This window comes from Ambystoma mexicanum, chromosome 7p (assembly GCF_040938575.1).
Source record: "Ambystoma mexicanum isolate Mex_15411 chromosome 7p, UKY_AmexF1_1, whole genome shotgun sequence".
NCBI classification, from domain to species: Eukaryota; Metazoa; Chordata; class Amphibia; order Caudata; family Ambystomatidae; genus Ambystoma; species Ambystoma mexicanum.
The window spans coordinates 646,240,111-646,254,621 of NC_090939.1; the positions used below are offsets into that span (position 1 = coordinate 646,240,111).

The 14,511-nt window shown below is 42.7% G+C and overlaps 1 protein-coding gene across 1 annotated transcript in view; it reads left to right on the forward strand.

Moving 5' to 3' along the window:
• LOC138526218 (lysozyme g-like) overlaps positions 1 to 14,511 on the forward strand; it is a 113,931-nt gene that overhangs the window by 61,175 nt on the left and 38,245 nt on the right. Inside the window, exon 4 of the mRNA XM_069636685.1 lies at positions 9,112 to 9,250. Within this exon, the coding sequence (XP_069492786.1) occupies positions 9,112 to 9,250 (139 nt within the window). The remainder of the gene's footprint in view (positions 1 to 9,111; positions 9,251 to 14,511) is intronic.

Below are 14,511 nucleotides of genomic sequence, written 5' to 3' on the forward strand. Positions count from 1 at the left end.
CCTATGTATACTTTGGGAATTGTACAGTCAATAGGCATTACACTTCATTTTTGTTCTATACCAATCCAGGGCTGGGAATATTAGAAAAATGACTGACAGGGCTAGGCTTCTTCTTTACCCAACAAACTGTTTAGGGATATCATTCCAGTAATCCTCAAATGACCTGAAGGCACTAGGCCTAACGGACGATTCATGCAGAACCTCCTAATTGTGCTAAGATTCACACCATGTGCACCATTGTAGAAACCTTGAGCCTTCCAGTCTCCACATTTATTAACTTTTAACTGTAGGACAAATGTTGTCTTGCCAACCCTTTGATCTCATATTACATTAAATGCTTTAGAATCCTTCTGGTCATGGTACTTCTCAAGTCATCCGGTGAACCCCATCATACCATATGCCCTTGGCATCACATACTTATTTGTCTGCTCCTAACTAATTGGCTTAAGTTCTGTGCCACACTAGATCTTGGCAAGCCACATCATGTCTGGCCTGCTTAAAACCTTTGTCAAGTAATTTGCACCAATTCTTGTAAAAAGGGTCCGCCCCAAATAAAAAAATCATACTGGGCCATGTTCAGATTGTAATCATGTGTTGGGCTGTATGAAGTCCTCAGCTACTTCAGAAGGCACTAGGTTCCTCATGTGTTCAACCCAAATTATGCAAAGTGGTGTTGTTTAATAATGATAAGAAAAACAGGATAATGGTGTTGATCTTTATTTATTGCAGATCACTAATATTCATCATATCGCATGAGACGGCACGTGTTTCGAGCTTTGAGCTCTTCTTCAGGGCTCTAAAATAATCTAATACAAATCACCATTCCCAACCTACATTTACGGTTTTCCATATTGAATGCCAAGGAGATGTTAGTAAACAGATGTGACCGCACTAGAACCAAAACAATCAATATATATAAAATCAAATAGATCAGGATTCATAAGAAAAATGTTTCTAAACCATTCACAGATAGCTTAAATATAGATGAGACAAGGGCATTAAAGAGATTATGGATAATAAATCCCCCATTATCAAGAAAGCGGACAAAGGTGGGAATATTTTTGCTATGAATCAACAAACTTTAATTCAAGCTGCTATTAATAATTTGAACAGTCCAGGTTGTTATCAAAAGTTGAACTCAGATCCCACCAGCAACACTATTCAGAGAGCACATATGTTGGTCCTCAAATGGCACAATTATGGACTACTAGATGATGATGATGATGATGAATAGGATTTCTTGATTAACTCGGCTAACAAATTACCTACAATATACTTTCTACCAAAGGTCCACAAAAGGTTTGAGACAATCCCAGAGATGAGACCCATCATGTCAGGGATTGGTTGGGTAACTGAATCTATGTCCAAGTTCATTGACACACATCTAAGACATTTTGTCTACAAATTCGATTCATATACCAGGGATTCAATGCATATATTGGACATTTTGAGTTGTGTTCAATGGCAACAGGACTCCTTATTAGTGACATATTATGTTGAAGCATTGTACACTTCCATTGGGCATGACTTAGCACTTGTTAAAGTTCAGTTTTGGTTAAAACAGAGATCATCATCACATTACCATTTCTGAGAGATGCTCATAGAGATGTTTACTCTAACAACAACTTTATTTTCAATGGAGAATCTATAATCAGACCATAGGAGTTGCCATGGGAGACAAGTGTGCCCTTACATTAGCAAATCTCTCTATGGGGCAACTTGAGATTGTGCATGCTTTGGCACCCAGTTCAGATAAAAGCGAAAGCCAGGTGAAACTTTGGAAAAGGTTTATAGATCACATTTTTGTCACATGGAAAGGCGACACAGTTCATTTGGAATCATTCTCTAACAAATTGAACAATAATCAATTTCACATAGAATTGACTTGTACTCAAAATGCTGAAAGGATAATGTTTTTAGATCTAGAAATCAGGATAATCAATAACAGAATAGAGGAATACATGCTGCAAACCTACAGAGGTAAACACAGTCTTACATGCAACTTGTGGACATAAGCACTATGTTATTAAAAATATTCCTAAAGGGGAGATGTTGAGAGCAAGAATGAATTGCAGCAGAAATTAAACTTTTGAACAAGAAGTCAACCTTGTCACCCCCAAATTCAAACAGAGGTGTTACAATGAAAACTATATTTCAGATGCTGCTAAAATAGCTAGGGACAGTGAGAGAAAAGCACTTTTCATACCCAAAACTAAGAACACAACAGTAGATTAAGAATGTGTGAGATTTATCACTCAATTTTCAGCTCACAATAAAGACGTTTTTAGGATACCAAAAAGACACTGGAATGTTTTAATGCTAGTGCTAACTTCAGCCCAAACAACAGGACACTAAATCAGTCCAAGTTACATGGACATTCAGACTTGGACCACTCGAAAGTCTTGGCTGAGTAGACCATCAGGTTTCTTTAAATGTGGTGCATGAAAAATATGTACATTTGGTTAAACTTGAATTGAGATGGAGAATCTGTGAACATCTGTACGCGATAAGAACTCAGAATACTTATTGCCCCCGGGCACAGCACTGGTTTAATAAACATAATGGAGAGGATTTGAAGAATATTCGATTTGCAGGGATCCAGAGATTTGAGCGGAACTTAAGATGTGATAACAAAGAATTGACAATGAGAAGAAAGGGGGAAAGAGACATCTTTGAATTGAAAGCGATCAGAGATGGACTGAATAGGGACACTGAATTAAATGACTTTTTAGAGGATCACAACACTGATAGCAAGACTGTACGGTCAATAAAATTGGCAACGCTGAAGTGTGTGGACATAGATCATGATGATTCAATCAGTTGTAATGGTAGATTTCTTTGCAACAATTGCCAGTTCAGTATATTTTTGGTCTGAGCGTGGTGGAGCATGCATATTGTGATAGGTCCCGGGTGAATTCTTGCAGGCCCACCCGAATATCCTTCATTAACTAAGTTTTAAAGGGGCATTTTGTTGCTTTGTGCTTGAATGACGAATTGGAAACATCTAATTTGTTATGAGATTCATTGTTAATGTATTTAGCAGTATACACAATATATTTGTATCTAGTGACCCACCCAATACATTGGGGCACATGGTTCAATGGCTCATCTTTAACATGAATCAAATATAGTATAACTATAACCCAATCTGCACAGTGCTTTATACATTGATTTGATCATAATATAAAGGTAATAATGTACACGAAACACCTAATAATTATCTCAGTTACAGATGTTTTTTTATTTCATACAATTATGTCTTCAGCCTATGTGTGCAGTGGTTATTACTCAATTTGTTCACCAGGAAATGTTTTCATTGGTTTCATGTATTGCCATAAGCACAATGTTTGCTTTGAGCAACCAAAATGGTGCTAGTGTTCAAGTTTAATAGATGTAGATTTGAATTCAGTGCATCATTTATGTTTATTCTCGACCCGCTGGATCTGACGTGGACGCACAGTCTGTATATTAGAAGCATGACACAGCTGGCTCGTGATTATTTTAAGTTATTATTTTGGAGACCAGCTTCTCCATTCATAGGTTAAGGCTTTACTCCAAGTGGGCAAATGGTATGTTAAGTGGATTTGCGATAGGTCTAGGCATAGTATCTGACAGTAACTATAAAATTGTTTTCCAAGGGTAGCAGACACGCGTCGTTATCATGCGCTTTGTCTCTCTTTGAACCATGTGAATATTGTATGAGTCTAAGGGCTCTTGACAAGTGAATTGCATTACCATGCAATGTATTGTATGTAATGTATCACAGATTTGAAGTTTTGAGAAGATTATTAAGCAAAATGTGTGAAAAGACTACTTAGCGTTTTCAGTAAGTTATTATTTCATTCCATTTGATTTGGCTCCAGCCGTATCACGTGTTGCTAATTTATTTAGATAATTAATCTGTTACATTTTATTATTGTAGCCCCGGTAGACCAGCATTACTTGCATGAAAAGGTATTAGTTATTAGTATTTGAATTTTATTATCCTGCACATTGTTGTGGAGACGCATCACTAGCGTGTTCTCTCAACTGCACTAGTTCATCCATTTTATGGTGTTAGTGCAAGATTGCTTTGCGGCACTTTAATTTTTTTCAACATGTATTTTGAATTAAATTCATTTGAATTGGAAGTAATCCACAAGAGTATAAGGTGGAAACTCCTTAGGTGGGCTGCTACTTAAAACAGCACGCCAGTGCATGTTAAAAGTCCATTTAGGTTTGCAGTAAAACCTACTGGTGGTTCTGGTCTTAGCAGTCATGCATTGGTTCCAACTGCACATATTAACACAGGGTGCTTTATGCTATGTGTGACGCCCGGGCCCAGCACGGTTATGGTAGTTGTGCCCACGTGTGGCACCGTTCATTTACGTTCTTCGAGACATTAAATTTGATGCAATTGACTACTTCAAATTATAACATTTGTTTTTCGTTATCTACTGTTCTTTGTCTTTCTCTTTGGTATTTATATAAAAAAAATAGTTTTTTTCTCCATTCATTCAAATATACTTCATTCCATTTATGATTTGTGTGGTCTTGTTTGACTTTATATGTGAGACACATCTTTCTTATGAATCCTAATTTATTTGATTTTATGTATATTGATTGTTTTGGTTCTATTATGGTCGCATCTGTTTACTAACATCACCTTGGTATTCATTATGTCAAGCCATAAATGTATGTTGGAATGGTGATTTTTATTAGATGATTTTAGAGCCCTGAAGAAGACCTCAAGGCTTGAAAAAAGGGGTGGCTCATGTGATATGAAGAATCTTAGTGATCTGCAATTAATAAAGATCATAGTGATCAAAACCAATATTCTGTTTTTCTTATCATTGTTAAAGAACACCACTTCTCATAATTTGGGTTCAGCGCATCAGGAACCTACTTCTTTCTTTTCATTGTGTTTACTGTATGGGAGGCTAGGGAAGCATTCCACATTCTTGGTTCTATGCGACACTTTGACTCAATATCACCTAGCATTTAGCGCATTGATTAGGTTTGGTTCCCTACTTTGTTCTGTAAAAAGTGTATTTGACATGTTCAGCCTTGCCTTTTTTACACCCTCAAATGGCTCCTCAGCTTCGCCAGATGTGCCAATACCATTCTATGGACCAACAGCTCTGACTCCACATAGAACCTATGTGTCCTGCACAAGCACATTGAAGCCAGAGCCTTTGGGGCCTCTTCAGGGACAAAGTCCAGGCAGGTCTTGCCGGCTATACTAGATCCCACAATCTTGGGGGGAGGTAAATCTCATCCGCTCAGCAATCGGAGGAGGATATTGGTGACCCAGTAGATTCTCCCACCCATTCCTCTTGGCTTCATAAGAGGACTACTAGGAAGAAGTCTACAAATTATTAAAGTAGGCCATGTAAACATAGTTACACTACTCTTTTTGTTGGTACAGGAAAACAGTACATGATCACCTGAGGAAGGAGTCTTTTTCCGAAACGCGCAGTGAAGTAAAGAGAAGTTGTTTCAAGACCTACTAGACAGATGTCTATTAATCTTATCTTGAATCATGGTTTCTGTCAATCTTTTTAGAATTGAAGCTCTAGGGAGCAACATCTGTTCATGATTTATGTAGGGTGCTAAACAACATTTATACGGACTTCGTTTGTTTCATGTTCAGGGAATTTTTAATTCATGTTTTTGAACACTATATAACGTTCTCGTATGACATGTTGTTTAGTGAGAATATTATTGAAAAGTAATTGAAGTAGTAAAAGGATGTTTTCCTACAAGAGTGCCCGGGTCCCTCCTTGAGTTTCAAGGAGCCTTTGTGTACTATTGTTTTAGTCTCTCGACCAGGGACTTGCCCGGAGAACCAGAGGTAATTGTGTGTTTTTATTGAATTCTAATATCCAATTTAATAACCTACTATTTCATTGTGACATTCCCTTCCTTTAATACCCATCTATTGAAGAAGCATGCTCTCATAAATTGGCATACAACTCCAGCCCTCTGTTACCCAGGACCAGGCTTCCCAACTGTCCAGAATGCAACGATGAAAATGGCAACCTAAAACCCCTTCACCGTGTCTGGCATCCATTATAGGGCACTCTTGTCATCCTGTCATTTGCTGTGAATGTGCGAGAATTAAGTTGCATTTAATTTCCCAGACTGCTGGGTAAGCTGTTGTGTTGTACATGTCAACTGACCTCATAACTCTGCACTCACTTTCAGCTTCAAACTTCTAATCGCACCAGGGTGTTGCTAGGCCTGGAAAAGATCAGGGGCTAAGCTAATGTCGCGACTGGCTGGACCCGGGGCTAGCTAGCATTTTGGTTGTAGCACCTGAGCTTCTATCTGGGGCTACAACCAAAAGACCCGGGGCTATAGCCCCCCCCAGAACTCCCCAGCAACGCCTCTGCGCACCACTGATATCACAATCCCACGCAGCCGATAATGCCACGCATACACACCTCAGATGCTCCTGTTTCTTGCACAGAAAGGTCGTTTCCAGTTTCTGTGCCTTTTTTGCTTTAGTGCTCCTCCTCTATCAAGACCCACTTGTCTCATCTTGACCTGCATGCTGATTCTGCCTTGGAGATCCAGTGCTTGGCCTGCCTCCTGTTTCGGCCCTAATACTGGCTCTCCATGTATGTGACCTGGGCATGTTCTGTTGGCCACTGTTCATTTAGCCCTGTCGAATGGCTTGCCTGTGCCGTGCTGTACTGGACCTGTGCACTTCTCGACTTGTATCCTGCCCACCACGAAGTCTCTCTAGATGCTTTCCAATAGCCTCTGTTTTAGTATTGATAGCCTGATCAGTGGGGCACTGTCTTGAAGGCACATGTTTCTTTGCTTCCAGTCCACATCTGACCTAGGAAGGTTACTGATGGATATCTTTCCATGCCTCCTGTTCTTTTCAGCTATTCCTTCCATAACCCATTTTACTCACTGAGGGTTCCAATTCCCTCATTTAGATAAGGGGAACACGTGGGACATGAATGGCTATAACCTATGGTGCCAGCGGGAGAGGGGCATCCCAGACGTTGCTGAGATTGTTAATGAACATTAGGAATTCGTTAAATGCTTTGGACAGGTACTAAAAACAGGCCGTTTCCATAGGAATTCAATGCATTGACACCAGCATAAATGGCATGCTGGCACAAATGCATCAGTTTTCACAGGTGGCCGGTAATCCTTGCCCTAAACTGATCTTTTTCAGTACACCAACTCTGCGAAAATTTGGAAAGTCCCTCTAAGCTTGCGTAACTTTGCGATCTTTAATTTGATTCAAAGGTGTCTTCACCAGCCACTATACCGAGTAATACCCTAGTGGGGCTGGTAGGTACGCCCTTAAAAGACCCAGAAATGTCAGTCTTATTCCTGCATACCTAATGTAAAATCATTTGTTGTAATGCACAGGTCCCACACAACTAAATGTGGCACTGTATAACGTATCAGTGATTCACTTTGTGTTGGCAAACCAGCACTAGCATTGGCCACTGGCAACTACGAAGCCACCACCACAGCATTGGGAGGTGTCTACAAAAACACTACTTTCCATTCTGTTACTCTGTTAAAAACCGTTCAAGACTAGTGACTGAGCACTGAAGCTCTGCAGACCTCTGAAGGGCGTGGAACCCATGGGTCCAACCTGCACTGTGGTAGAGTGAGTGGCAATTTACAGCCTCATCCCCATTCTCTCTGGCTTTTCACAGTGGGCTATTCCTAGCCTTCCATAGTGTCCTGTGACCTTAACCTGCCCTCCAGGGCTCAGAGGCTTTTGTGTGATATTTCCAGATTAGATGGAGGCAGGAATTGAGGAAAACCCTGCCCATCCTTTTGATTTTACTTTCCCCTTCAACACACAAGCTCCCAGATGTTTTCTTCCCTTCATGCCCTCTCCTGCTTTGCCTCAGACCTTGGCAAAGCAGTGCTCTTTCTCCCTACATAATCTCTGTTGCTTGCTCCGGCGGTCTCTTCTTCTTAAGTACACCTCCGTTTTTATGTCCTTGTATTTGGTACCACTGCTAGGCATTTGTCGTGTTGCACAGGTGGCGAGCATGGTGTATTTAAGTGTTGGTTATGAAAAAGTGGAAGGTTGATTTACCAGAAAAGATGAAAGCCTGAGCTTGGCAGCGAGTTTATATCCAGGGAAGACGAATTGGCCAGAACTGTTCGATCTCTTTAATGTGCACAACTAACAGAGCTCTTACATACTCCCATCTATTGCACCCGGCTCCCATGAATTTCCTGCATGAAACTAAAGGCAGAGCTTTAAGCAAGGGTGAGACTGAAGGGTAGGAGGTTCCATGTTTATCCAGTGAAGTTGCTAAACCTCAAGCCATTTCGGGGTGAGGTCTAGTGAGGCATTTAATTACTACAGCCGGGTACCACAATAAGATTTAAAGGGGTCTGTTGGCTACTAGTTTGAAGCCACTAGCCGGACATGGTCACTTGCCCCCTCAATCGTCCCACTTTCCCCCTCATGGTCATCTACAAATGGCACCACATTTCTTACTAAGAGTTTATTACCACTCACCATTTGCTAGTGACAAGTGCGCCTTTTGAGCCCTGGTTATATTCACTTTGGCAGTAAGGAGTACCTACCATTAGCGAATACCACGAAGAACAAACTGTTGCCTGGCCTCCTGGCGTGGAAAAGGCCTCTATTTCACTCTGTAATTTGTCACAAAGTGTTGGTGATCCAGTTGTATCGAATGACTGAAGGCAGTCATATGGAATTGGTGCCCTTTCTTCACCGCCCATGAGACTGAGGTCCTTGATATCACGCTCCTACACTAATGAGAAGTGAGGGCCTGAGCTGACACCTGGACCATCATGTTCATTCCAGTTAGATGAACATTAAACACATGTTGCCTAAAGAAATCACTGCTATGAAGTGTTTGTATTGTATTCAAGTTCTGCTCTCGAGTGCAGGGTGGTGGCGAGGGATTTGCAGCCAGCGTGCCTTATATTGTGATAGTTTTTTCACTAATAAAGGCTGTAAAGTGAAGGACATTGTAATTTCCATCCTATAATTGTCTATTACATTTGTGGAAAGCCATGGAATTTGGTGAAATGAGTCTTAATTGCAATTGTACTACATTTTTTTAATTCTCACATAAATGTATTCATAATGTGTTCCCGAACTTCTAGGTTGATAAAAATTGGCACACTGTTGTTGGAGGTTGGGACAGCGAGGAGCATCTTAAGCAAGCAATTGATATTCTGATTTACATGTTAGGTGAAATCAAGAAAAAGTTCAGCTCTTGGAATTGTGGACAGCAACTCAAAGGTATGTAAGGTAGAACACTTACCTTGATTTTTCAACACTGCATCACCTTGACTGTTAATTTAAAAAAAAAAACGAATCGGGAAGAAATCATTTACTGCAATCTGAAATAGAAAAACTGCATTCTCCAAAATCTGCTGGAGGGGTCTGCAACCTGTGGCCCTGCAGATGTTAGGGCTGACGCCCACGATCCCTGTAAGGTAAGATTTTCATATTTATGATAAATCTTACTGACCTGTGTCAACTCCATAACATTTTGCTTGATTTGGTAACTCATTTACCTTGTCCCTAGGTGGAGGGGACTCGTTTCCCCTCTCACCCAGTCTTTTACTCTTTTCAGGGGTGACCTTTATATGTCTCTCCATAGTGTATGGTTGTAGTTGTAGTTTTCTACAACTTATGGGCTTAGGCTGGGTTGCCCCATTGGGCTGTCCTGTTAATTTCTCTTTCATGTACTCAGCTGAAATACTGTTCCCAGGTAGTAAAGAGGGATTTTCATTCCCTATACATTTTGTGTAAGTGAACCAGACCACCCCACCTTTTGTAGAGTGCTGGGCGATACAATGGATCCCCTTTCTTACTTACATGGTAACATTTTTGTTACAGTTGCGAGTTTACATAAATGGGTGGTGGCAGTGGTTTTACCTTTATGACTTTTTGTCTTTATTACTCGCAGGCCGTAATTCAGCCCTGGTAATGCATAGAAGGGCACCATTTTGCAAAAATGGTGGGCTCCTTCTTTTTTTGCCACTTCTTGTGTGCTTGCTGCTTCTGAGGTCTTCCTCTGCCATTCTAGGCAGGAACGACCTCAGTGGAAGTGTTGTGTTCGGCGGGAATCCTTTGTATGCCCCGCCCAGGCTCCAGAGTGTCTGAGAAGGCAGGAAGCGAGGGAGGAGTCCAAAACTCTGCAGCCGTTTGTCTTCCTGCTTGCAAGAAAGGAAATAACTTCCAATGGGGGGCTGGCTGGCCTGATTCGACAGCCAGACCGTCCCTTGCTGTAAAATGCAGGTTGAGAAGTCTCATTTCTGTGCTAATTCCCTTCAACCTTAGAGACCCCCAGCTCTTTTGCTGGACTTAGGACTTCATTTTAACCCTGGAGTGAGTGAGACCATTTTCTCATTCTTTCATGTATTTTTATCTGATTTGGATTTTGTTTCCTTTGTTTTTGGAGTCTGACAAACTCCATAGGCATCTACTTTTTCTACGGTGACACACTGCACCTTCAGTGCAGTGTCACAGAGAAATCCTTTAGATTTCTCTTAAGGTTTACATACCTTTTCTTGTGTGAACTACTGTTACCAAGAATAGTAAACTGAAATTGGCTTAACCTACCTTTTCTCTTTGTAGGTCCAGCACACACCATTTTATGTGGCATGCTGGGGGGTTACCTAGTAGCCCCTTATCATACCTACTCATGTAAAACATTGTATGTTACCCTCACTACTTTAAATGACTGGTGGCAGTGGTTTACCTTTCCTACCATTGTGCGTTTCTACCGCAGGCTGAATCCTCAGCTGCAATATAGCACCCGTGGGTGACCATTTTGTCAAAATGGCCCTGGTCTTCCTTTTTCGCCATTTTCTGTTTGTGAGGTCGGTCTTGGGTTTTACTCTGCGCACCAAGCTAGGTTTAAGCCCTTTGTTCATTTTGCCTTTGGCGGGCTTCAGTACTGAAACCCGCCTCTCGCTCCAGTGTGTCTGGAAGGGCAGAAGTGAGGGAGGTGCCTGAAACTCCCCTGTCCTTCGTCTCTAGGGAAACCTGAATGCACCCAGTCCTGATTGGCTGGCTTTCAGGACAGCCACCCTGCTGTTTGAGTGACAGCTAAGCTGTGTATGAATGGGAGAAACCTGCTTAAAAGGCAAGGGTTTTGGCACTAGAGGCAAAGTCGACCACTGGGAAGAACAACCCAATGAAGAAACCGTAAACAAAGCTTGCTGCATCCTCCTGGACCTTTGAATTGCCCGGTGGATCCCTGCTGCTGTGCTGTGCTTTTATAATTGTCAAAAGAAGCTCTGGAAGGGACAACTTCTTCCCTTGAGTTAGTGGGACCAACTAACCCCGAGGCGAACTCCACTGGACCACCTTCCCCGACTGGCTGTACTTCTTCGCTGCTGCAGGAGCCAAGTGCCATGGGTCGAGAAATCCGTAGTGGAGTGCAACGTCTGTAATCCAGCCAGAAGCTCCAGGAGTCTCCCCAGCACCCTCCAGAAGCAGGACGACCAGAGCTCAAGTCCCCTCACCAGAGTGTAGGACTCAAGGAGTGAAGGAAGTCCAACCGGTGTCCAAGTTCCACGGTGATGCTGTTTACTGAGCGCTGAAACCACAAAGTGTTGCTGATCCAAAAAGAGCCATAGCTGCCGACGACCTCCATATTGCTGCCGCAGGAGTCCCCAGACGTCCTCTCTCTTGTCCCCACGACTGAGGCCCAGGATCCTAGGATTTGCATTGCTGCAACCAGACAGAAGCCAGCTGGACCACTCTTCTTCTAACCAAAGGTACTGTTCGGACTTGGGGTACTTACCTCAGTGTCTGTAGCTCGCTCCTCTCAGTTGAGACTTGCAGTAGCTGCTTTGCTAGAGTTGACTTCAGCCCTACCCTTCACAAGTGTAACAGCTTGTGACCCTACAGTGATTTTTCTTCAACAAACTCTGACTTTGTGCAAGACTTTTACTATCTAAGAAGTGCCTCAGCTCCATAGACTGTGTTCCCATTGACTTTGGTTGTCCTGACTCCCTGCAGACTCTTCTAGTCCATTTAACGTTGGTACTTAGTGTGTCCTTCATAGGTGATACATTGGTTTTAAACTAATACTGCTTGGAAAGCAGGGGTGTTGCTAGGTCTGAAAAAGACCTGGGGCTACGCTAATGTTGGAACTGTCGGGCCTGGGGGCTAGCTAGCCTTTTGGTTGTAGCACCTGAGATTCTATCCGGGGCTACAACCAAAAGACCAGGAGCTACAGCCCCCTCACCCCTCCCCCCAGCAATGCCTCTGTTGGAAAGGTTTTTATCTAGACTTCATTGGAAGATGTAAAGTGCTCACATGCCCTGAGAACCTGTTTTAACCTTTTTCCTTCCCTTAACCTTTCCTTTCTGCGATACCTCAGAATCTACAATGTGTACTAGTAATATATAAATGCAACTACTTTCCTAGTTAGTGAAGTCACCTCAGGGTGTAGGAAGTGTGTAAGAAGCATCTCTAAAGAGTATCTACTAGCTTTGTGTTGATTCTGGAAAAGTATTTTAAAGTATATTGTATTGTTACATATATTGCCCTTTTTGAAGAATGCTTATTTAAAAACTACTGTTAAATAAATAAATATTTATAACAAAAATCTTGAGTAAGTGTTACTTGGCTATTTGTATTTGTGGATTTCATTGCTACAGCTCTACACTTCACATTTACCCCTCTTGAGATAAGCCTGGATGCTCAGTCACACTCCCAACTTGTGTAGTACAGGCCTATACCAAAAGGTGGGTTAACTAATACCAAGAGGACAAGGGTTGTGTAGTTACCCACAGGGTTACTGTCATGATTCATGTCCCTGGTCATCATGGCCAAACCAGCCTTTCGGCTGGGGCCAGGTTACTGGCTTCCATTGTGGCCTCAAGGGCCACAAAACACCATCAGGGACTCTCTTGGAGCCAGTCCTGGCGCTTTTGGCGCCAGGATCATACTGTTATGTGAAGGACAACATTTGGATTGGGACTTCAGTTAACATGGAGGCACTCACATAGCTCAGTTCCAAAGAACTGAGCTATGCTGTCTAGTGTTTCGGGTGTGGCCGGGCCTGGGACTACTTTACCTGGAACTACTTTACCTGGAACTACTTTACCTGGGCTATATAAGCCACACCCAAACAGCAGCACATGCTTTGCGTTATTCTGCAGTTAGCAGCGTAACGCTCACCGTGTCCAGTTCTGATCTCCAGTGTTTCTTGCATCCTGCCACATGCTGAATCCTGTATCTGGTAGAAGAAGAACACCATTATTCAGCGCTTACCTGTAAGTAGCAGCCTGGCTTTGGTCTTGAATCTTCCATCTTCAAACTACCACCACTTGCTCACCTGAATACACGCGATCCAGGGATTCTTCATCACAACGCCGCATCCATCTTCAGAATGCTGCAGCAACCTGAGAAAGACAAAGAGAGACATTATTAGTGAGCGCTCGCTCACGGCCATGCAAGGACACCGAAAACCACTTACCAGGTGCAGTCTCTCATTGATCTCGGAACATCACAGCCTCCAGAACATCATAACGACCTGCAAAGAAAGCGGCACAGGCACAGTTTAGCAAAAGAAAAGGCAAGAAAGCGCCGCGCACCATGCATTCACTTACCTTGCTGGGATTCTCATCCTATAAAGCACAACACCAAAACTCTCCAACTCATCTGAGGGAAAGAAACTAGAGACATTAATAACAACAAAAAGGCAAAAGAGGAAAAGGGGAAGATAAAAGACTAAAATAGTAGTACCTACCTCATCAAGCTAATCAGAGTCACAGCAGGCCTGGACCCGAACACGGGGCAACGCACCAGTGAAGCAACTAGGTCACCGAACGGCCACACCTGCAACGCGCCCCTGCACAGAGACGCAGGACAGAGAGCACACCATACCTCATATTAAGGTGAGGAGAGAGACTAGACTTAAGGGAGGAATTTGAGGCTGAGGGAGGTGGGAATCAATCCAAGAGAGACATTTAAGCCTTATATCCAGTTATCCTGTATTGCAGGCGCTATCCACGTCCAACACACTATCAAGGGAGAGGGTTCAAGAGTGCTAATCTTCCAGCCAGGGCTGAGTGGCGTCCCAGTGGATATCAGGTGAGCATAACAGTTACTACATCAATTCTTGCCTAACATATTGCTAGGCTGCAATATCCCAATACCCTGGGACCTCGTGCCATTGTGCGGTTCACAGTCTTCCGAATTCCGAATCTTGCTGAAACTTTGGTGGCCTCCTGCTGGACCTCCAGAGACTTGATTTGAATCTTTAAAGTCCCCTCACCAGAGTGCGGCACCCAACAAGTGACGAGAATCTGACCAGCGATATTCAGTCTTCTCCTGGCTCTTGAAAAGGGCGCCAAAACCACAGAACCACATGGAGCCATGAAGAAACCCTTGCCTGGAGTCTTCCCCGTCGATCCCTGCTGCAAATTCCCTTAAAGTGTCCTGTCTTCAGTCTGCACGACAAGAAATTAATTGACCTAGTTTTTGGCTGAAGATGTCCAGCTGCAAACTCCTCTTCTGTGCTGAGGTACTGTGTT